The sequence below is a fragment of the Megachile rotundata genome, chromosome 1 (assembly GCF_050947335.1).
Source record: "Megachile rotundata isolate GNS110a chromosome 1, iyMegRotu1, whole genome shotgun sequence".
Taxonomy (NCBI): Eukaryota; Metazoa; Arthropoda; class Insecta; order Hymenoptera; family Megachilidae; genus Megachile; species Megachile rotundata.
In genome coordinates this window covers 16,708,814-16,735,210 of record NC_134983.1, presented here as the reverse complement: position 1 = coordinate 16,735,210, position 26,397 = coordinate 16,708,814, and the positions used below count along the sequence as shown (strand labels likewise).

Genomic DNA, 26,397 nt, shown 5'->3' with positions numbered 1-26,397 from the left:
ATACATTTCCGAGAATTCTAACCTTTGCTAAGAGAAAAGTCGACGTGGGATTTTAAATAATGCATGAAGTATTCTGAAAATTTTTATTTTAAAAATATTGCTAAATGGCCAATTCTGTAAATCTGTGCTCCACTGATTTTCAGTTAAATACTAATAATTGTTATGTTATAAATAATATTATTATTTATTAGTAATACGCAAACTAATTTAATACTAATACATAAACTAATTTAATAATAATACATAAACTAATTTAATAATAATATGTAAACTAATTTAATAATACTATGTAAACTAATTTAATAATAATACATAAATGATTTCAGGTAACTTAAACGTTTAAAATCAACGTTGAGAAAAGAGTTCGAGTACCATCATGCACCACGGATCCAGTCACGAAGAGGTACATCATGCAAATATTGTATATTCGTAAGAAAATGATACACCAGGTAGACCATCTAGTAAAATAAAAGAATTTAAATATCTGATCGTACTCATTCGTCAATGAAAATCAAATTTGACAATATATTTAAATAATTGCGCAAAGGTCTGTGGATTTAGTGCATGTTGGACGAGAATCAACTACCATTCCTGGATAATTTAGTGAAGTTATGGCTTGCAGCCATTGTTATGGCTTCTTTAAATAATATTCGTATAACTAATTCGTAGTAAATTTATTAGTAAAGATTTATTGTTAGTAAAATATTCTGCATACAAGAATAACTGTTTTCTTTTCCTGAAATTCTTTCTGGATTTCCTTCTTTCGGGGTCGAAACCTGCATCTTCCTGAATCTCCTCATTTTTTAATTGAATCTTAGAATAACATTAACATGATTTTATAAATAATATATGAGTACAAATAAATTTACAAAAGACTCCATTTTTCAGCTAAAATATCTCAATTATCTAATAATTTTGCTATCAAATAGAAACCTAACACTTCCTAAGACTAGACATACACGTACATACAAGTGTACACACAAAATGTAGATACATTCTATTACAATAAACAACGTTAAAAAAACAATTTCGTAGATAAGATACGCAAAAAGAGAAGTGATATTTCACGAATATCGAATTATTTAAAAAGCAAACACGATCGATGTCACGATTACATGCATTGTATTCAAAAGAGTGAAACGGCAGACACAATAAATCGTGTTTGTCGTAGCTCGATCCGTTAAAATCTCACCTTGTGGGAATTCGGATGCCTTGTTGATAGAGGCGTTAGACGAAAAATAAGATGAATCATTGTAATAATACCCATAAATTATGCCATAAGAGCCGATAAGGAACATTTATCAGAGGACAACTATATAAAAAGACCCGAAATAATTAAACGAGCAGTAGAGGTGACGATGTGTAACTGGTGGCCGAGTTCTAGTGCGTGTAATAAATATTTCATGCAATGAAAGGTAATGAGTACCGTTTTGGAAAGTGTATATCGTAGAAATAAAGTGTTGTTCTACTACAAGTTATAGAGTTACTCGAAATAGATCTTTAAATCGAACTATGTGGAATTTGTCAGATTTTTTAACGCAAAGCCTATTCTAAGTGATCCATGGATATTATTGAAGAACTAGTTTGATCAAAATTTTTTTACGTTCAATGGTGGCTAGTTTGAGGATGAGATTGTAGTTCAGAAGACAAACGACGTTTCACTGATTGTGTAGGGTAACTGTGCCTCATATGAAATATTTTAACGTTAGATTTACGGAACCCGTCAAAATGACGGATAGTAGGTCTATTTTAGATGACAGAATTTGTTAAGAAATTTTTATAAAAATGTCAACTTTCAGCAAAAGAATCAATGTTTTAGGCACTGCAATTTATTTATTTTTCTACTTTAGGTAAATTTGAATAAAAGTGACCATCAAACGTCCGTAAATCTAGTGTTAAGAAATATTTCACTTTCAAAAATGGAAGCATGTCTTTTTTTAATGAGATTACAAAATATACAAAATTAATGTATATTCGTATGTCAACGAATGAGTATAGGAATGAGTACTCAATAGAACATTTGTATCCATGGTTTCATCCACGGTACAAGAAATGGCGTTTAATGAAACGTGTTTAATGTGACTTATATAAAAATTTTAAAAGCGTTGACAAGTTTGATCGCCCATCTGACACGAGAATATTTATTTATAATAATTTTCAGCAGCACTTCGTTTCATTACGCTAGTACAATAATAAAGTAGGATAATAAAAGAAACCCATTACGAAAAGCTAATAGTGTAACTGACAAAATAGGAAGACTACGATTATTATTTTTTGCCAAACCTTCCTTCAGTTTTTCTAGCAAATCGTACATTACACGTTCGGAAATCTAAAATGTCTAAATCGTTCAGTATAAAACTCAAATACATTTTATTTATCAGATAACATTTTCATCGCAACTTAAATCTAATAAATTATCAAAGTCAATAAAATTAACGGAGTTAATGTTGATTCATGACAAAGTTGTATAATGTTCAAAATATTCAGAAATAAATAAAAGTTTCATTTCAAATTAATTGCCATATTTTGCTTTAAGATAGCAATCGATTTAACTTGACACAATTTATCTTATACGCTATTTTTTAGAAAAATTGCCTGTGAAATTAGTTGTTTTTAAATTAAGGGTAGATTATTAGATTTTTATTAGGGTTGCAAAAGTCCGAATTGACTTTGAGGTCCTCATGCGGCGACGCTGAGAATCTCCCGGCGATTTTCGTTTATCCTGCGTTGGTTTGTACACAAAAAGAGGACATTTTTATTGTTTCAAGAATTTCAAACGGGCACGCAATATTTTCTCATGACTTTTAAATACTCTTTGTGTAATTAAAAAATGCCGGAGTCGAATTTTGCAATTTTGCTATTAAAACTTTATAATAAACGAAAGCACAGACATGTATTTACAAAGTTTTACAAACAAAATTGCAAAATCTATGAGATTTATTTTACGGAAAAAAAATATCATTTTATGCAGAATTCTGTGGGACTCTTACCCAAACTTCTGTGGAACATTTTACATAGAATTGAACAAAAAAGAAATGAGAAAAACTTCCTCAAATTTTTGAAACAACAAAATTGCATTTTTAATGCTGAAATATTTATTGCCCTGTTTACTATACACGCAAGAAGCGTTGAGTTTCAAAGTTTCGCCGCACGAGGTCACCAAAGTTAATTCGAAGTCGGGTTGCCGAAAATGATGTAATTGCAAAAAGACGGAAGGGAATGGATTTAAGGTACAATATGAATTAATTAAATTTCGTATTGTTATTGCTCTTCAAATGTTTATTGAGCTCTCTGGATTCTGTAGTTAGATTTACATTTACAATTCGTCATTTCGCTAATATTAAATAGTAGAATAGTATTAGGTTAGTTTAAGATAAGGTTATGTCACGAAGTAATATGTAGAACAATTATACGTTATACATTAGAACGTTATCATACATTAGCATACATTAGTTTTAAGAAATAATCATTTATAAATGTCAATCATTGAACGTCGAACGCTGAAAATAATAATAATGTATTTAATAGTGCAAGCTAGCCAGATAATTAAAATTTCTCTGAATTCTTGTATGACAAATTCGATACATCTGACAAACGGTTATTGAATTTAAATTCCTAAAGTATACTGCGTGTAAAGAATGATTAATCTTTCTGTAAAAATATAAGAGTTGTATATTTTCATTTTTACTGTTTTAGAAAGTAAACTTATAAGATAAGAAATCACTTAAATTGTGCTCTGAAACAGTATCCCCTACTATTTTATTAAAATGTAATGTTATAATATTTGTGATATTACATGATTACAATATAAATTGTTCATAGGTCTCACCATTATTTTTATCGTCGTCTTATTTGCAAATGCATATGGTAAACCAACGCAAAATTCAAGATGGAAGGATTTACTTGATAAAGTGCAAGAGGAAATAGCCACAAAGAAGGAAGAAACAGTTGAGCAAATTCGTGACTTGCAATCCAAACTTTTGCCAACACTTGAGAAGCTTCCTATTATTGGCAACATTTTTAAAAAATATGCCAAAGAAGATAGTAGTGATGATGGGACAGAGAGTCCGCTAGATTCAGTGACAGAAAAGAAATGGAGTTTACTTGATATAGCAGAGCGCAGAAAGAATTCTGATCAATCAAATTCGAAGGAAACGGAATATAGGAAAAACAAATGGAATCTAAAACAAAGAAATTCCGAAGAAGACGACTCCCAACAGAAAAATAAGAACGCTCTTGATTCCATATTAAAAAAAATTAGCGAATATGAGAAACGGATTGAATCCTCTGAAAAGAATCGATACAAAAAAAAAGACTCTTCTGAGATATCAAGCTCTGTGGATGAAATCACTATTTCAGCATCGAAAGAAGAGTCGAGCAACAATCGTAAGAAACACCAGAGCAAAGTGCAACAGAACAAAAGAAAAAATCGAAAAGGCAAGAATAATAAATCCCAGGATTCTGATGAGAATGATTCTTCTAACTTAACGGATTCTGCAGAGTCATCAAGCTCTGTTGACCAAAACAGTTCAAATAGATCGCGCTATAACGAAAAATGGAACAACAAACCTGAAACGAGAGGTATACTCGAAACTATTGACGAAGAATTCATAAAATTTCTAACACGTATTAAAGTAAAACTACAAGAAATAAAGCATATAATTTTAATGATTATACACCACAAAAAAGATCCATGTAAACCACTGTCGCCATTGGAAATATACTACAAAAAATTATATGAATATAATAAGGCCAGATATATAGAGTGGAAAAACAAATACGACATAAAAAAATATATAATAAAAAACGCAAAATGCATAAGTATAGACGAACTATTACAAATATGTAAAATAAGTGAAGACACCAACGAAGATAATCAAATAATATTAATTAAAAAATGCGTTAAAATTCATCTTTCAATAAATGGTACATTCGACATAACAATAATACTACCCCCAAAGCCAACTGGCATACCATCTGCGAACTGCGAAAAAACAACAACACATACATCTCACACCACACCTACTACAACACACAGATCTCCGAGCAACAGTGGTTCCCCATCAACAGCACCACCCACTATACCATCTGAAGGGCCAGGCACAAATAATTCTGTGACGGGTTCATCTTCCCAAACGGCCAGCCAAAGCACACGGCCACCCAAACCCCCAGCAACACCAACGACAACAACCGAGAGTGGGCCATGGACACCGAGCAACAGTGGTACCCCATCAACTGCACCACCAACCACAACAACCGAGAGTGGGCCATGGACACCGAGCAACAGTGGTACCCCATCAACTGCACCACCAACCACAACAACCGAGAGTGGGCCATGGACACCGAGCAACAGTGGTTCCCCATCAACTGCACCACCAACCACAACAACCGAGAGTGGGCCATGGACACCGAGCAACAGTGGTACCCCATCAACTGCACCACCAACCACAACAACCGAGAGTGGGCCATGGACACCGAGCAACAGTGGTACCCCATCAACAGCACCACCAACCACAACAACCGAGAGTGGGCCATGGACACCGAGCAACAGTGGTTCCCCATCAACAGCACCACCCACTATACCATCTGAAGGGCCAGGCACAAATAATTCTGTGACGGGTTCATCTTCCCAAACGGCCAGCCAAAGCACACGGCCACCCAAACCCCCAGCAACACCAACGACAACAACCGAGAGTGGGCCATGGACACCGAGCAACAGTGGTACCCCATCAACTGCACCACCAACCACAACAACCGAGAGTGGGCCATGGACACCGAGCAACAGTGGTACCCCATCAACTGCACCACCAACCACAACAACCGAGAGTGGGCCATGGACACCGAGCAACAGTGGTTCCCCATCAACTGCACCACCAACCACAACAACCGAGAGTGGGCCATGGACACCGAGCAACAGTGGTACCCCATCAACTGCACCACCAACCACAACAACCGAGAGTGGGCCATGGACACCGAGCAACAGTGGTACCCCATCAACAGCACCACCAACCACAACAACCGAGAGTGGGCCATGGACACCGAGCAACAGTGGTTCCCCATCAACAGCACCACCCACTATATCATCTGAAGGGCCAGGCGCAAATAGTTCAGTGACGGGTTCATCTTCTCAAACGGCCAGCCAAAGCACACGGCCCCCCAAACCCCCAGCAACACCAACGACAACAACCGAGAGTGGGCCATGGACACCGAGCAACAGTGGTACCCCATCAACTGCACCACCAACCACAACAACCGAGAGTGGGCCATGGACACCGAGCAACAGTGGTTCCCCATCAACAGCACCACCCACTATATCATCTGAAGGGCCAGGCGCAAATAGTTCAGTGACGGGTTCATCTTCCCAAACGGCCAGCCAAAGCACACGGCCCCCCAAACCCCCAGCAACACCAACGACAACAACCGAGAGTGGGCCATGGACACCGAGCAACAGTGGTACCCCATCAACTGCACCACCAACCACAACAACCGAGAGTGGGCCATGGACACCGAGCAACAGTGGTACCCCATCAACTGCACCACCAACCACAACAACCGAGAGTGGGCCATGGACACCGAGCAACAGTGGTTCCCCATCAACTGCACCACCAACCACAACAACCGAGAGTGGGCCATGGACACCGAGCAACAGTGGTACCCCATCAACTGCACCACCAACCACAACAACCGAGAGTGGGCCATGGACACCGAGCAACAGTGGTACCCCATCAACTGCACCACCAACCACAACAACCGAGAGTGGGCCATGGACACCGAGCAACAGTGGTACCCCATCAACAGCACCACCAACCACAACAACCGAGAGTGGGCCATGGACACCGAGCAACAGTGGTTCCCCATCAACAGCACCACCCACTATACCATCTGAAGGGCCAGGCACAAATAATTCTGTGACGGGTTCATCTTCCCAAACGGCCAGCCAAAGCACACGGCCACCCAAACCCCCAGCAACACCAACGACAACAACCGAGAGTGGGCCATGGACACCGAGCAACAGTGGTACCCCATCAACTGCACCACCAACCACAACAACCGAGAGTGGGCCATGGACACCGAGCAACAGTGGTACCCCATCAACTGCACCACCAACCACAACAACCGAGAGTGGGCCATGGACACCGAGCAACAGTGGTTCCCCATCAACTGCACCACCAACCACAACAACCGAGAGTGGGCCATGGACACCGAGCAACAGTGGTACCCAATCAACTGCACCACCAACCACAACAACCGAGAGTGGGCCATGGACACCGAGCAACAGTGGTACCCCATCAACAGCACCACCAACCACAACAACCGAGAGTGGGCCATGGACACCGAGCAACAGTGGTTCCCCATCAACAGCACCACCCACTATATCATCTGAAGGGCCAGGCGCAAATAGTTCAGTGACGGGTTCATCTTCCCAAACGGCCAGCCAAAGCACACGGCCCCCCAAACCCCCAGCAACACCAACGACAACAACCGAGAGTGGGCCATGGACACCGAGCAACAGTGGTACCCCATCAACTGCACCACCAACCACAACAACCGAGAGTGGGCCATGGACACCGAGCAACAGTGGTACCCCATCAACTGCACCACCAACCACAACAACCGAGAGTGGGCCATGGACACCGAGCAACAGTGGTTCCCCATCAACTGCACCACCAACCACAACAACCGAGAGTGGGCCATGGACACCGAGCAACAGTGGTACCCCATCAACTGCACCACCAACCACAACAACCGAGAGTGGGCCATGGACACCGAGCAACAGTGGTACCCCATCAACAGCACCACCAACCACAACAACCGAGAGTGGGCCATGGACACCGAGCAACAGTGGTTCCCCATCAACAGCACCACCCACTATACCATCTGAAGGGCCAGGCACAAATAATTCTGTGACGGGTTCATCTTCCCAAACGGCCAGCCAAAGCACACGGCCACCCAAACCCCCAGCAACACCAACGACAACAACCGAGAGTGGGCCATGGACACCGAGCAACAGTGGTACCCCATCAACTGCACCACCAACCACAACAACCGAGAGTGGGCCATGGACACCGAGCAACAGTGGTACCCCATCAACTGCACCACCAACCACAACAACCGAGAGTGGGCCATGGACACCGAGCAACAGTGGTTCCCCATCAACTGCACCACCAACCACAACAACCGAGAGTGGGCCATGGACACCGAGCAACAGTGGTACCCCATCAACTGCACCACCAACCACAACAACCGAGAGTGGGCCATGGACACCGAGCAACAGTGGTACCCCATCAACAGCACCACCAACCACAACAACCGAGAGTGGGCCATGGACACCGAGCAACAGTGGTTCCCCATCAACAGCACCACCCACTATATCATCTGAAGGGCCAGGCGCAAATAGTTCAGTGACGGGTTCATCTTCTCAAACGGCCAGCCAAAGCACACGGCCCCCCAAACCCCCAGCAACACCAACGACAACAACCGAGAGTGGGCCATGGACACCGAGCAACAGTGGTACCCCATCAACTGCACCACCAACCACAACAACCGAGAGTGGGCCATGGACACCGAGCAACAGTGGTTCCCCATCAACAGCACCACCCACTATATCATCTGAAGGGCCAGGCGCAAATAGTTCAGTGACGGGTTCATCTTCCCAAACGGCCAGCCAAAGCACACGGCCCCCCAAACCCCCAGCAACACCAACGACAACAACCGAGAGTGGGCCATGGACACCGAGCAACAGTGGTACCCCATCAACTGCACCACCAACCACAACAACCGAGAGTGGGCCATGGACACCGAGCAACAGTGGTACCCCATCAACTGCACCACCAACCACAACAACCGAGAGTGGGCCATGGACACCGAGCAACAGTGGTTCCCCATCAACTGCACCACCAACCACAACAACCGAGAGTGGGCCATGGACACCGAGCAACAGTGGTACCCCATCAACTGCACCACCAACCACAACAACCGAGAGTGGGCCATGGACACCGAGCAACAGTGGTACCCCATCAACTGCACCACCAACCACAACAACCGAGAGTGGGCCATGGACACCGAGCAACAGTGGTACCCCATCAACAGCACCACCAACCACAACAACCGAGAGTGGGCCATGGACACCGAGCAACAGTGGTTCCCCATCAACAGCACCACCCACTATACCATCTGAAGGGCCAGGCACAAATAATTCTGTGACGGGTTCATCTTCCCAAACGGCCAGCCAAAGCACACGGCCACCCAAACCCCCAGCAACACCAACGACAACAACCGAGAGTGGGCCATGGACACCGAGCAACAGTGGTACCCCATCAACAGCACCACCAACCACAACAACCGAGAGTGGGCCATGGACACCGAGCAACAGTGGTTCCCCATCAACAGCACCACCCACTATACCATCTGAAGGGCCAGGCACAAATAATTCTGTGACGGGTTCATCTTCCCAAACGGCCAGCCAAAGCACACGGCCACCCAAACCCCCAGCAACACCAACGACAACAACCGAGAGTGGGCCATGGACACCGAGCAACAGTGGTACCCCATCAACTGCACCACCAACCACAACAACCGAGAGTGGGCCATGGACACCGAGCAACAGTGGTACCCCATCAACTGCACCACCAACCACAACAACCGAGAGTGGGCCATGGACACCGAGCAACAGTGGTTCCCCATCAACTGCACCACCAACCACAACAACCGAGAGTGGGCCATGGACACCGAGCAACAGTGGTACCCCATCAACTGCACCACCAACCACAACAACCGAGAGTGGGCCATGGACACCGAGCAACAGTGGTACCCCATCAACAGCACCACCAACCACAACAACCGAGAGTGGGCCATGGACACCGAGCAACAGTGGTTCCCCATCAACAGCACCACCCACTATATCATCTGAAGGGCCAGGCGCAAATAGTTCAGTGACGGGTTCATCTTCCCAAACGGCCAGCCAAAGCACACGGCCCCCCAAACCCCCAGCAACACCAACGACAACAACCGAGAGTGGGCCATGGACACCGAGCAACAGTGGTACCCCATCAACTGCACCACCAACCACAACAACCGAGAGTGGGCCATGGACACCGAGCAACAGTGGTTCCCCATCAACAGCACCACCCACTATATCATCTGAAGGGCCAGGCGCAAATAGTTCAGTGACGGGTTCATCTTCCCAAACGGCCAGCCAAAGCACACGGCCCCCCAAACCCCCAGCAACACCAACGACAACAACCGAGAGTGGGCCATGGACACCGAGCAACAGTGGTACCCCATCAACTGCACCACCAACCACAACAACCGAGAGTGGGCCATGGACACCGAGCAACAGTGGTACCCCATCAACTGCACCACCAACCACAACAACCGAGAGTGGGCCATGGACACCGAGCAACAGTGGTTCCCCATCAACTGCACCACCAACCACAACAACCGAGAGTGGGCCATGGACACCGAGCAACAGTGGTACCCCATCAACTGCACCACCAACCACAACAACCGAGAGTGGGCCATGGACACCGAGCAACAGTGGTACCCCATCAACAGCACCACCCACTATATCATCTGAAGGGCCAGGCGCAAATAGTTCAGTGACGGGTTCATCTTCCCAAACGGCCAGCCAAAGCACACGGCCCCCCAAACCCCCAGCAACACCAACGACAACAACCGAGAGTGGGCCATGGACACCGAGCAACAGTGGTACCCCATCAACAGCACCACCAACCACAACAACCGAGAGTGGGCCATGGACACCGAGCAACAGTGGTTCCCCATCAACAGCACCACCCACTATATCATCTGAAGGGCCAGGCGCAAATAGTTCAGTGACGGGTTCATCTTCCCAAACGGCCAGCCAAAGCACACGGCCCCCCAAACCCCCAGCAACACCAACGACAACAACCGAGAGTGGGCCATGGACACCGAGCAACAGTGGCACCCCATCAACAGCACCACCAACCACAACAACCGAGAGTGGGCCATGGACACCGAGCAACAGTGGTTCCCCATCAACAGCACCACCCACTATATCATCTGAAGGGCCAGGCGCAAATAGTTCAGTGACGGGTTCATCTTCCCAAACGGCCAGCCAAAGCACACGGCCCCCCAAACCCCCAGCAACACCAACGACAACAACCGAGAGTGGGCCATGGACACCGAGCAACAGTGGTACCCCATCAACTGCACCACCAACCACAACAACCGAGAGTGGGCCATGGACACCGAGCAACAGTGGTACCCCATCAACTGCACCACCAACCACAACAACCGAGAGTGGGCCATGGACACCGAGCAACAGTGGTACCCCATCAACAGCACCACCAACCACAACAACCGAGAGTGGGCCATGGACACCGAGCAACAGTGGTTCCCCATCAACAGCACCACCCACTATATCATCTGAAGGGCCAGGCGCAAATAGTTCAGTGACGGGTTCATCTTCCCAAACGGCCAGCCAAAGCACACGGCCCCCCAAACCCCCAGCAACACCAACGACAACAACCGAGAGTGGGCCATGGACACCGAGCAACAGTGGTACCCCATCAACTGCACCACCAACCACAACAACCGAGAGTGGGCCATGGACACCGAGCAACAGTGGTACCCCATCAACTGCACCACCAACCACAACAACCGAGAGTGGGCCATGGACACCGAGCAACAGTGGTTCCCCATCAACTGCACCACCAACCACAACAACCGAGAGTGGGCCATGGACACCGAGCAACAGTGGTACCCCATCAACTGCACCACCAACCACAACAACCGAGAGTGGGCCATGGACACCGAGCAACAGTGGTACCCCATCAACAGCACCACCCACTATATCATCTGAAGGGCCAGGCGCAAATAGTTCAGTGACGGGTTCATCTTCCCAAACGGCCAGCCAAAGCACACGGCCCCCCAAACCCCCAGCAACACCAACGACAACAACCGAGAGTGGGCCATGGACACCGAGCAACAGTGGTACCCCATCAACTGCACCACCAACCACAACAACCGAGAGTGGGCCATGGACACCGAGCAACAGTGGTACCCCATCAACTGCACCACCAACCACAACAACCGAGAGTGGGCCATGGACACCGAGCAACAGTGGTTCCCCATCAACTGCACCACCAACCACAACAACCGAGAGTGGGCCATGGACACCGAGCAACAGTGGTACCCCATCAACTGCACCACCAACCACAACAACCGAGAGTGGGCCATGGACACCGAGCAACAGTGGTACCCCATCAACAGCACCACCAACCACAACAACCGAGAGTGGGCCATGGACACCGAGCAACAGTGGTTCCCCATCAACTGCACCACCAACCACAACAACCGAGAGTGGGCCATGGACACCGAGCAACAGTGGTTCCCCATCAACTGCACCACCAACCACAACAACCGAGAGTGGGCCATGGACACCGAGCAACAGTGGTACCCCATCAACTGCACCACCAACCACAACAACCGAGAGTGGGCCATGGACACCGAGCAACAGTGGTACCCCATCAACAGCACCACCCACTATATCATCTGAAGGGCCAGGCGCAAATAGTTCAGTGACGGGTTCATCTTCCCAAACGGCCAGCCAAAGCACACGGCCCCCCAAACCCCCAGCAACACCAACGACAACAACCGAGAGTGGGCCATGGACACCGAGCAACAGTGGTACCCCATCAACAGCACCACCAACCACAACAACCGAGAGTGGGCCATGGACACCGAGCAACAGTGGTTCCCCATCAACAGCACCACCCACTATATCATCTGAAGGGCCAGGCGCAAATAGTTCAGTGACGGGTTCATCTTCCCAAACGGCCAGCCAAAGCACACGGCCCCCCAAACCCCCAGCAACACCAACGACAACAACCGAGAGTGGGCCATGGACACCGAGCAACAGTGGTACCCCATCAACTGCACCACCAACCACAACAACCGAGAGTGGGCCATGGACACCGAGCAACAGTGGTACCCCATCAACTGCACCACCAACCACAACAACCGAGAGTGGGCCATGGACACCGAGCAACAGTGGTTCCCCATCAACTGCACCACCAACCACAACAACCGAGAGTGGGCCATGGACACCGAGCAACAGTGGTACCCCATCAACTGCACCACCAACCACAACAACCGAGAGTGGGCCATGGACACCGAGCAACAGTGGTACCCCATCAACAGCACCACCCACTATATCATCTGAAGGGCCAGGCGCAAATAGTTCAGTGACGGGTTCATCTTCCCAAACGGCCAGCCAAAGCACACGGCCCCCCAAACCCCCAGCAACACCAACGACAACAACCGAGAGTGGGCCATGGACACCGAGCAACAGTGGTACCCCATCAACTGCACCACCAACCACAACAACCGAGAGTGGGCCATGGACACCGAGCAACAGTGGTACCCCATCAACAGCACCACCAACCACAACAACCGGGAGTGGGCCATGGACACCGAGCAACAGTGGTTCCCCATCAACTGCACCACCAACCACAACAACCGAGAGTGGGCCATGGACACCGAGCAACAGTGGTTCCCCATCAACTGCACCACCAACCACAACAACCGAGAGTGGGCCATGGACACCGAGCAACAGTGGTACCCCATCAACTGCACCACCAACCACAACAACCGAGAGTGGGCCATGGACACCGAGCAACAGTGGTACCCCATCAACAGCACCACCCACTATATCATCTGAAGGGCCAGGCGCAAATAGTTCAGTGACGGGTTCATCTTCCCAAACGGCCAGCCAAAGCACACGGCCCCCCAAACCCCCAGCAACACCAACGACAACAACCGAGAGTGGGCCATGGACACCGAGCAACAGTGGTACCCCATCAACTGCACCACCAACCACAACAACCGAGAGTGGGCCATGGACACCGAGCAACAGTGGTACCCCATCAACAGCACCACCAACCACAACAACCGGGAGTGGGCCATGGACACCGAGCAACAGTGGTTCCCCATCAACTGCACCACCAACCACAACAACCGAGAGTGGGCCATGGACACCGAGCAACAGTGGTACCCCATCAACTGCACCACCAACCACAACAACCGAGAGTGGGCCATGGACACCGAGCAACAGTGGTTCCCCATCAACTGCACCACCAACCACAACAACCGAGAGTGGGCCATGGACACCGAGCAACAGTGGTACCCCATCAACTGCACCACCAACCACAACAACCGAGAGTGGGCCATGGACACCGAGCAACAGTGGTACCCCATCAACAGCACCACCCACTATATCATCTGAAGGGCCAGGCGCAAATAGTTCAGTGACGGGTTCATCTTCCCAAACGGCCAGCCAAAGCACACGGCCCCCCAAACCCCCAGCAACACCAACGACAACAACCGAGAGTGGGCCATGGACACCGAGCAACAGTGGTACCCCATCAACTGCACCACCAACCACAACAACCGAGAGTGGGCCATGGACACCGAGCAACAGTGGTACCCCATCAACAGCACCACCAACCACAACAACCGGGAGTGGGCCATGGACACCGAGCAACAGTGGTTCCCCATCAACTGCACCACCAACCACAACAACCGAGAGTGGGCCATGGACACCGAGCAACAGTGGTACCCCATCAACTGCACCACCAACCACAACAACCGAGAGTGGGCCATGGACACCGAGCAACAGTGGTTCCCCATCAACTGCACCACCAACCACAACAACCGAGAGTGGGCCATGGACACCGAGCAACAGTGGTACCCCATCAACAGCACCACCAACCACAACAACCGAGAGTGGGCCATGGACACCGAGCAACAGTGGTACCCCATCAACTGCACCACCAACCACAACAACCGAGAGTGGGCCATGGACACCGAGCAACAGTGGTACCCCATCAACAGCACCACCAACCACAACAACCGAGAGTGGGCCATGGACACCGAGCAACAGTGGTTCCCCATCAACAGCACCACCCACTATACCATCTGAAGGGCCAGGCACAAATAATTCTGTGACGGGTTCATCTTCCCAAACGGCCAGCCAAAGCACACGGCCACCCAAACCCCCAGCAACACCAACGACAACAACCGAGAGTGGGCCATGGACACCGAGCAACAGTGGTACCCCATCAACTGCACCACCAACCACAACAACCGAGAGTGGGCCATGGACACCGAGCAACAGTGGTACCCCATCAACTGCACCACCAACCACAACAACCGAGAGTGGGCCATGGACACCGAGCAACAGTGGTTCCCCATCAACTGCACCACCAACCACAACAACCGAGAGTGGGCCATGGACACCGAGCAACAGTGGTTCCCCATCAACAGCACCACCCACTATATCATCTGAAGGGCCAGGCACAAATAGTTCTGTGACGGGTTCATCTTCCCAAACGGCCAGCGGGAGCACACAGCCACCCAAACCCCCAGCAACACCAACGACAACAACCGAGAGTGGGCCGTGGACACCGAGCAACAGTGGTTCCCCATCAACAGCACCACCCACTATATCATCTGAAGGGCCAGGCACAAATAGTCCTGTGACGGGTTCCTCTTCCCAAACGGCCAGCCAAAGCACATGGCCACCCAAACCCCCAGCAACACCAACGACAACAACCGAGAGTGGGCCATGGACACCGAGCAACAGTGGTACCCCATCAACTGCACCACCAACCACAACAACCGAGAGTGGGCCATGGACACCGAGCAACAGTGGTTCCCCATCAACAGCACCACCCACTATATCATCTGAAGGGCCAGGCACAAATAGTTCTGTGACGGGTTCATCTTCCCAAACGGCCAGCGGGAGCACACAGCCACCCAAACCCCCAGCAACACCAACGACAACAACCGAGAGTGGGCCGTGGACACCGAGCAACAGTGGTTCCCCATCAACAGCACCACCCACTATATCATCTGAAGGGCCAGGCACAAATAGTCCTGTGACGGGTTCCTCTTCCCAAACGGCCAGCCAAAGCACATGGCCACCCAAACCCCCAGCAACACCAACGACAACAACCGAGAGTGGGCCATGGACACCGAGCAACAGTGGTACCCCATCAACTGCACCACCAACCACAACAACCGAGAGTGGGCCATGGACACCGAGCAACAGTGGTTCCCCATCAACAGCACCACCCACTATATCATCTGAAGGGCCAGGCACAAATAGTTCTGTGACGGGTTCATCTTCCCAAACGGCCAGCGGGAGCACACAGCCACCCAAACCCCCAGCAACACCAACGACAACAACCGAGAGTGGGCCGTGGACACCGAGCAACAGTGGTTCCCCATCAACAGCACCACCCACTATATCATCTGAAGGGCCAGGCACAAATAGTTCTGTGACGGGTTCATCTTCCCAAACGGCCAGCGGGAGCACACAGCCACCCAAACCCCCAGCAACACCAACGACAACAACCGAGAGTGGGCCGTGGACACCGAGCAACAGTGGTTCCCCATCAACAGCACCACCCACTATATCATCTGAAGGGCCAGGCACAAATAGTCCTGTGACGGGTTCCTCTTCCCAAACGGCCAGCCAAAGCACACAGCCACCCAAACCCCCAGCAACACCAACGACAACAACCGAGAGTGGGCCATGGACACCGAGCAACAGTGGTACCCCATCAACTGCACCACCAACCACAACAACCGAGAGTGGGCCATGGACACCGAGCAACAGTGGTTCCCCATCAACAGCACCACCCACTATATCATCTGAAGGGCCAGGCACAAATAGTCCTGTGACGGGTTCCTCTTCCCAAACGGCCAGCCAAAGCACACGGCCACCCAAACCCCCAGCAACACCAACGACAACAACCGAGAGTGGGCCATGGACACCGAGCAACAGTGGTACCCCATCAAGTGCACCACCAACCACAACAACCGAGAGTGGGCCATGGACACCGAGCAACAGTGGTTCCCCATCAACAGCACCACCCACTATATCATCTGAAGGGCCAGGCACAAATAGTTCTGTGACGGGTTCATCTTCCCAAACGGCCAGCGGGAGCACACAGCCACCCAAACCCCCAGCAACACCAACGACAACAACCGAGAGTGGGCCGTGGACACCGAGCAACAGTGGTTCCCCATCAACAGCACCACCCACTATATCATCTGAAGGGCCAGGCACAAATAGTCCTGTGACGGGTTCCTCTTCCCAAACGGCCAGCCAAAGCACACGGCCACCCAAACCCCCAGCAACACCAACGACAACAACCGAGAGTGGGCCGTGGACACCGAGCAACAGTGGTACCCCATCAACTGCACCACCAACCACAACAACCGAGAGTGGGCCATGGACACCGAGCAACAGTGGTTCCCCATCAACAGCACCACCCACTATATCATCTGAAGGGCCAGGCACAAATAGTTCTGTGACGGGTTCATCTTCCCAAACGGCCAGCGGGAGCACACAGCCACCCAAACCCCCAGCAACACCAACGACAACAACCGAGAGTGGGCCGTGGACACCGAGCAACAGTGGTTCCCCATCAACAGCACCACCCACTATATCATCTGAAGGGCCAGGCACAAATAGTCCTGTGACGGGTTCCTCTTCCCAAACGGCCAGCCAAAGCACATGGCCACCCAAACCCCCAGCAACACCAACGACAACAACCGAGAGTGGGCCATGGACACCGAGCAACAGTGGTACCCCATCAACTGCACCACCAACCACAACAACCGAGAGTGGGCCATGGACACCGAGCAACAGTGGTTCCCCATCAACAGCACCACCCACTATATCATCTGAAGGGCCAGGCACAAATAGTTCTGTGACGGGTTCATCTTCCCAAACGGCCAGCGGGAGCACACAGCCACCCAAACCCCCAGCAACACCAACGACAACAACCGAGAGTGGGCCGTGGACACCGAGCAACAGTGGTACCCCATCAACTGCACCACCAACCACAACAACCGAGAGTGGGCCATGGACACCGAGCAACAGTGGTTCCCCATCAACAGCACCACCCACTATATCATCTGAAGGGCCAGGCACAAATAGTCCTGTGACGGGTTCCTCTTCCCAAACGGCCAGCCAAAGCACATGGCCACCCAAACCCCCAGCAACACCAACGACAACAACCGAGAGTGGGCCATGGACACCGAGCAACAGTGGTACCCCATCAACTGCACCACCAACCACAACAACCGAGAGTGGGCCATGGACACCGAGCAACAGTGGTTCCCCATCAACAGCACCACCCACTATATCATCTGAAGGGCCAGGCACAAATAGTTCTGTGACGGGTTCATCTTCCCAAACGGCCAGCGGGAGCACACAGCCACCCAAACCCCCAGCAACACCAACGACAACAACCGAGAGTGGGCCGTGGACACCGAGCAACAGTGGTACCCCATCAACTGCACCACCAACCACAACAACCGAGAGTGGGCCATGGACACCGAGCAACAGTGGTTCCCCATCAACAGCACCACCCACTATATCATCTGAAGGGCCAGGCACAAATAGTTCTGTGACGGGTTCATCTTCCCAAACGGCCAGCGGGAGCACACAGCCACCCAAACCCCCAGCAACACCAACGACAACAACCGAGAGTGGGCCGTGGACACCGAGCAACAGTGGTTCCCCATCAACAGCACCACCCACTATATCATCTGAAGGGCCAGGCACAAATAGTCCTGTGACGGGTTCCTCTTCCCAAACGGCCAGCCAAAGCACACGGCCACCCAAACCCCCAGCAACACCAACGACAACAACCGAGAGTGGGCCATGGACACCGAGCAACAGTGGTACCCCATCAACTGCACCACCCACTATATCATCTGAAGGGCCAGGCACAAATAGTTCTGTGACGGGTTCATCTTCCCAAACGGCCAGCGGGAGCACACAGCCACCCAAACCCCCAGCAACACCAACGACAACAACCGAGAGTGGGCCGTGGACACCGAGCAACAGTGGTTCCCCATCAACAGCACCACCCACTATATCATCTGAAGGGCCAGGCACAAATAGTCCTGTGACGGGTTCCTCTTCCCAAACGGCCAGCCAAAGCACACGGCCACCCAAACCCCCAGCAACACCAACGACAACAACCGAGAGTGGGCCATGGACACCGAGCAACAGTGGTACCCCATCAACTGCACCACCAACCACAACAACCGAGAGTGGGCCATGGACACCGAGCAACAGTGGTTCCCCATCAACAGCACCACCCACTATATCATCTGAAGGGCCAGGCACAAATAGTTCTGTGACGGGTTCATCTTCCCAAACGGCCAGCGGGAGCACACAGCCACCCAAACCCCCAGCAACACCAACGACAACAACCGAGAGTGGGCCGTGGACACCGAGCAACAGTGGTACCCCATCAACTGCACCACCAACCACAACAACCGAGAGTGGGCCATGGACACCGAGCAACAGTGGTTCCCCATCAACAGCACCACCCACTATATCATCTGAAGGGCCAGGCACAAATAGTTCTGTGACGGGTTCATCTTCCCAAACGGCCAGCGGGAGCACACAGCCACCCAAACCCCCAGCAACACCAACGACAACAACCGAGAGTGGGCCGTGGACACCGAGCAACAGTGGTTCCCCATCAACAGCACCACCCACTATATCATCTGAAGGGCCAGGCACAAATAGTCCTGTGACGGGTTCCTCTTCCCAAACGGCCAGCCAAAGCACATGGCCACCCAAACCCCCAGCAACACCAACGACAACAACCGAGAGTGGGCCATGGACACCGAGCAACAGTGGTACCCCATCAACTGCACCACCAACCACAACAACCGAGAGTGGGCCATGGACACCGAGCAACAGTGGTTCCCCATCAACAGCACCACCCACTATATCATCTGAAGGGCCAGGCACAAATAGTTCTGTGACGGGTTCATCTTCCCAAACGGCCAGCGGGAGCACACAGCCACCCAAACCCCCAGCAACACCAACGACAACAACCGAGAGTGGGCCGTGGACACCGAGCAACAGTGGTTCCCCATCAACAGCACCACCCACTATATCATCTGAAGGGCCAGGCACAAATAGTCCTGTGACGGGTTCCTCTTCCCAAACGGCCAGCCAAAGCACATGGCCACCCAAACCCCCAGCAACACCAACGACAACAACCGAGAGTGGGCCATGGACACCGAGCAACAGTGGTACCCCATCAACTGCACCACCAACCACAACAACCGAGAGTGGGCCATGGACACCGAGCAACAGTGGTTCCCCATCAACAGCACCACCCACTATATCATCTGAAGGGCCAGGCACAAATAGTCCTGTGACGGGTTCCTCTTCCCAAACGGCCAGCCAAAGCACATGGCCACCCAAACCCCCAGCAACACCAACGACAACAACCGAGAGTGGGCCATGGACACCGAGCAACAGTGGTACCCCATCAACTGCACCACCAACCACAACAACCGAGAGTGGGCCATGGACACCGAGCAACAGTGGTTCCCCATCAACAGCACCACCCACTATATCATCTGAAGGGCCAGGCACAAATAGTCCTGTGACGGGTTCCTCTTCCCAAACGGCCAGCCAAAGCACATGGCCACCCAAACCCCCAGCAACACCAACGACAACAACCGAGAGTGGGCCATGGACACCGAGCAACAGTGGTACCCCATCAACTGCACCACCAACCACAACAACCGAGAGTGGGCCATGGACACCGAGCAACAGTGGTTCCCCATCAACAGCACCACCCACTATATCATCTGAAGGGCCAGGCACAAATAGTCCTGTGACGGGTTCCTCTTCCCAAACGGCCAGCCAAAGCACATGGCCACCCAAACCCCCAGCAACACCAACGACAACAACCGAGAGTGGGCCATGGACACCGAGCAACAGTGGTACCCCATCAACTGCACCACCAACCACAACAACCGAGAGTGGGCCATGGACACCGAGCAACAGTGGTTCCCCATCAACAGCACCACCCACTATATCATCTGAAGGGCCAGGCACAAATAGTTCTGTGACGGGTTCATCTTCCCAAACGGCCAGCGGGAGCACACAGCCACCCAAACCCCCAGCAACACCAACGACAACAACCGAGAGTGGGCCGTGGACACCGAGCAACAGTGGTTCCCCATCAACAGCACCACCCACTATATCATCTGAAGGGCCAGGCACAAATAGTCCTGTGACGGGTTCCTCTTCCCAAACGGCCAGCCAAAGCACATGGCCACCCAAACCCCCAGCAACACCAACGACAACAACCGAGAGTGGGCCATGGACACCGAGCAACAGTGGTACCCCATCAACTGCACCACCAACCACAACAACCGAGAGTGGGCCATGGACACCGAGCAACAGTGGTTCCCCATCAACAGCACCACCCACTATATCATCTGAAGGGCCAGGCACAAATAGTCCTGTGACGGGTTCCTCTTCCCAAACGGCCAGCCAAAGCACATGGCCACCCAAACCCCCAGCAACACCAACGACAACAACCGAGAGTGGGCCATGGACACCGAGCAACAGTGGTACCCCATCAACTGCACCACCAACCACAACAACCGAGAGTGGGCCATGGACACCGAGCAACAGTGGTTCCCCATCAACAGCACCACCCACTATATCATCTGAAGGGCCAGGCACAAATAGTCCTGTGACGGGTTCCTCTTCCCAAACGGCCAGCCAAAGCACATGGCCACCCAAACCCCCAGCAACACCAACGACAACAACCGAGAGTGGGCCATGGACACCGAGCAACAGTGGTACCCCATCAACTGCACCACCAACCACAACAACCGAGAGTGGGCCATGGACACCGAGCAACAGTGGTTCCCCATCAACAGCACCACCCACTATATCATCTGAAGGGCCAGGCACAAATAGTCCTGTGACGGGTTCCTCTTCCCAAACGGCCAGCCAAAGCACATGGCCACCCAAACCCCCAGCAACACCAACGACAACAACCGAGAGTGGGCCATGGACACCGAGCAACAGTGGTACCCCATCAACTGCACCACCAACCACAACAACCGAGAGTGGGCCATGGACACCGAGCAACAGTGGTTCCCCATCAACAGCACCACCCACTATATCATCTGAAGGGCCAGGCACAAATAGTTCTGTGACGGGTTCATCTTCCCAAACGGCCAGCGGGAGCACACAGCCACCCAAACCCCCAGCAACACCAACGACAACAACCGAGAGTGGGCCGTGGACACCGAGCAACAGTGGTACCCCATCAACTGCACCACCAACCACAACAACCGAGAGTGGGCCATGGACACCGAGCAACAGTGGTTCCCCATCAACAGCACCACCCACTATATCATCTGAAGGGCCAGGCACAAATAGTTCTGTGACGGGTTCATCTTCCCAAACGGCCAGCGGGAGCACACAGCCACCCAAACCCCCAGCAACACCAACGACAACAACCGAGAGTGGGCCGTGGACACCGAGCAACAGTGGTTCCCCATCAACAGCACCACCCACTATATCATCTGAAGGGCCAGGCACAAATAGTCCTGTGACGGGTTCCTCTTCCCAAACGGCCAGCCAAAGCACACGGCCACCCAAACCCCCAGCAACACCAACGACAACAACCGAGAGTGGGCCATGGACACCGAGCAACAGTGGTACCCCATCAACTGCACCACCAACCACAACAACCGAGAGTGGGCCATGGACACCGAGCAACAGTGGTTCCCCATCAACAGCACCACCCACTATATCATCTGAAGGGCCAGGCACAAATAGTCCTGTGACGGGTTCCTCTTCCCAAACGGCCAGCCAAAGCACATGGCCACCCAAACCCCCAGCAACACCAACGACAACAACCGAGAGTGGGCCATGGACACCGAGCAACAGTGGTACCCCATCAACTGCACCACCAACCACAACAACCGAGAGTGGGCCATGGACACCGAGCAACAGTGGTTCCCCATCAACAGCACCACCCACTATATCATCTGAAGGGCCAGGCACAAATAGTCCTGTGACGGGTTCCTCTTCCCAAACGGCCAGCCAAAGCACATGGCCACCCAAACCCCCAGCAACACCAACGACAACAACCGAGAGTGGGCCATGGACACCGAGCAACAGTGGTACCCCATCAACTGCACCACCAACCACAACAACCGAGAGTGGGCCATGGACACCGAGCAACAGTGGTTCCCCATCAACAGCACCACCCACTATATCATCTGAAGGGCCAGGCACAAATAGTCCTGTGACGGGTTCCTCTTCCCAAACGGCCAGCCAAAGCACATGGCCACCCAAACCCCCAGCAACACCAACGACAACAACCGAGAGTGGGCCATGGACACCGAGCAACAGTGGTACCCCATCAACTGCACCACCAACCACAACAACCGAGAGTGGGCCATGGACACCGAGCAACAGTGGTTCCCCATCAACAGCACCACCCACTATATCATCTGAAGGGCCAGGCACAAATAGTTCTGTGACGGGTTCATCTTCCCAAACGGCCAGCGGGAGCACACAGCCACCCAAACCCCCAGCAACACCAACCACAACAACCGAGAGTGGGCCATGGACACCGAGCAACAGTGGTACCCCATCAACTGCACCACCAACCACAACAACCGAGAGTGGGCCATGGACACCGAGCAACAGTGGTTCCCCATCAACTGCACCACCAACCACAACAACCGAGAGTGGGCCATGGACACCGAGCAACAGTGGTTCCCCATCAACAGCACCACCCACTATATCATCTGAAGGGCCAGGCACAAATAGTTCTGTGACGGGTTCATCTTCCCAAACGGCCAGCGGGAGCACACAGCCACCCAAACCCCCAGCAACACCAACGACAACAACCGAGAGTGGGCCGTGGACACCGAGCAACAGTGGTTCCCCATCAACAGCACCACCCACTATATCATCTGAAGGGCCAGGCACAAATAGTCCTGTGACGGGTTCCTCTTCCCAAACGGCCAGCCAAAGCACACGGCCACCCAAACCCCCAGCAACACCAACGACAACAACCGAGAGTGGGCCATGGACACCGAGCAACAGTGGTACCCCATCAACTGCACCACCAACCACAACAACCGAGAGTGGGCCATGGACACCGAGCAACAGTGGTTCCCCATCGACAGTACCGCCATCTTGGCCAACCAAATGGTCAGGCACAAGTGGTACTGTGACGGGCTCATCTTCCCAAACTGCCAGCGAAAGCACAGCGCCAACCAACTCTACAGATACACCCACCACAACAACCGAGAGTGGACCATGGACACCTAGCAGCAGTGGAACCTCATCAACTGCACCTCCCTCTAGAACGACTAAATGGCCTGGCACTAGTGGTGCTACGATAAGCTCTTCTTCTCAGTCTGCTGCTGGCAGTGCACAACCATCTGCCTCCACCAGTAGTGTTGTCACTACCACCGTAATTGGATCATGGACTCCAGTCGACAATGGTCCGTCGTCTCCTGCGGCATCTATTGGACTAACAGATTGGCCTGGAGCAGGTGAAATTGTAACTGGGTCTCCATCGCATCCTGCGGGGGGGTATACGCCATCTTCGATCTCTAGCAATGCTTCTTCTACGGGTGAAGTCGTTAGGACCACTGTAATAGGTTCATGGACTCCAATCGACAATGGACAATCATCTGTTGCCTCGCCTGGTAGTGATACGGAAACGTCTGTCACAGATGAAAATGGCGGACCTTCTACGACTGATACCTCGCGTTGGCCTCTTGCTAGCTCTACCGATTCGACTGCCAATTCCTCACGTCCAAGACGGGACACATCATCAGAACCCTCTAATGGATGGACCCAAAGTTCGGTAACTATAGGACGTTGGTCTGACGCTCCCGGTAGTAATACTGAATCATCTTCGTCAACTAGCAACGTTAATTGGTCTTCTGGAACGACCGCTCACGATATGGAAAATACGACGTTGAATAGTACTGAAGGAATAACCACTGTTCCTCCGTCCAAAATGGAAAATATTATTATCTCTGGCAACATAGAGATCATTGTCGACAACAATGGCAATAGAAGCTCTGGTAATAGAGGTTCCATATCGGAATCCGGAGCTTTTAATTTAACTGGTTTACATGTTAACGGATCTTCAGTTTTAATTGACGGAGAGTTAGTTAGAACAAATGGTTCGAGTTCTAAAGAAGTTGTTGGCGTGGAGAACATTCATGTGTCTGGAAATATTGGGATTAATGTTGAGGGACATAATTTGACCGGTGTTTATAATTCTACTGATCAATTAGCGTCGAGTAATAGCACTTCTGATGGGGAGAACATTGTTAATATTTCAGGAGATAATGTAAATAATATGGAAGCAGTTACGACAGAAAATTCTGGTACCAGCTCGCGTGATTCATTACCTACTCTTGAGTCAAAGGTAAACGATTCTCAATTAATTTCCGACAGTCATAATGTAGTTATTGATACCAACACGCAGGCGGTAACAGCGGGGAAAAGTTTATCCACTAATGATGCTGCTAATAATATTAGCAATAGTGCTGCAGTCAATACAATTGTATCTGGAGCATCAGCGTCACGTGAAGCAAACGGAAATTCAAATTCTGGCTCTTCCTTGAAAACAGTCGTATCAACTGCATAGCGGAGTAAATTATCAACGAAGAGTGAACATTGAATCTCGTTTTAGGTAGGTGATTTGTACTTTTTAATAAATCTAATGTAACGTGATGTAACTTTTATCGCATTCTTATTGTCTTTCACGATTTAAATGAATCTCACTTTCTGTTACAGATTCTTCGTACAGAAAATTGATGACGTTAGATGACTATGCAAATTGGACGTTACATTTTGATATCCAAGTACTAGAACTGCGAAGAATATGGTACTGAAGCAATGTCTGCTAAATATTTCACTATGTAACGATAGCATAATATTCGTTAACGAATGAACCGTGTTAATTTATGTTTTGTATTGTACTTATGTTTTAAATAACTATGTTACAAGTACATACGTAATAAACAAATATGTTATTGCACTATATAGTGCAACTTGTTACTGTTGTTGAGATTAATGAGATATTATTTAGTATATTATATATATTTTATTTACAATGTAGTTTTATAATCAAATGTGTCGAAATATATTACGATGTTCATTAAATATGTCTACGTTCTTTCAAATATAATTTAATTTCCTTAACAGAGTCTCTAAACAACGCCAATTTTTTTCAAGATCATATTTCGTTTATAAAATCTGGCAAAATGTTAAGACTGAATGATACGATTATATTTCTTGTTTCATAATAAACATAAGTCTCAAGGAAGAGACTTGTAAGTAAGTGTGATACCAATCTTTCCATTCACCTGATGTCCATCCTGTTGCAAACGTTACTCGTGTGATATTCTTTTCTAAAAACAGTTATAATCATCAAACTATGTGTAACGTGTTTAACAATTCTCTTCAGCAACGTGTTTCTTTTCTTTATTATTTATAATATTTTCTACGTTAAATTT

The 26,397-nt window shown here is 50.4% G+C and overlaps 2 protein-coding genes across 4 annotated transcripts in view; both read left to right on the top strand.

Annotated features, from left to right (window-relative positions):
- Positions 1 to 723, top strand: part of LOC105663659 (uncharacterized) — a 48,740-nt gene extending 48,017 nt beyond the window's left edge. For all 3 annotated transcript variants that reach the window (XM_076538408.1, XM_076538477.1, XM_076538443.1), the window contains one exon: positions 327 to 723. The gene's annotated coding sequence lies outside the window, so the exon portion shown is untranslated. The remainder of the gene's footprint in view (positions 1 to 326) is intronic.
- On the top strand, positions 438 to 25,949 carry LOC105663677 (uncharacterized). Its single transcript, XM_076529322.1, has 5 exons — positions 438 to 449; positions 562 to 652; positions 3,823 to 25,304; positions 25,365 to 25,571; positions 25,676 to 25,949. Exons 1-4 carry the CDS (start codon positions 438 to 440, stop codon positions 25,524 to 25,526), a joined length of 21,747 nt encoding a protein of 7,248 aa, XP_076385437.1. The 3' UTR covers positions 25,527 to 25,571; positions 25,676 to 25,949.
- The last annotated feature ends 448 nt before the right edge of the window (positions 25,950 to 26,397 follow it).

What these genes read in the sequence shown, in the direction of transcription:
- LOC105663677 (XM_076529322.1), top strand. An exon ending in GGCTTCTTTAAATAATATTC is followed by an intron (nt 653 to 3,822) that starts GTATAACTAATT and finishes AATTGTTCATAG; the next exon opens with GTCTCACCATTATTTTTATC. An exon ending in TACCTACTCTTGAGTCAAAG is followed by an intron (nt 25,305 to 25,364) that starts GTAAACGATTCT and finishes ACCAACACGCAG; the next exon opens with GCGGTAACAGCGGGGAAAAG.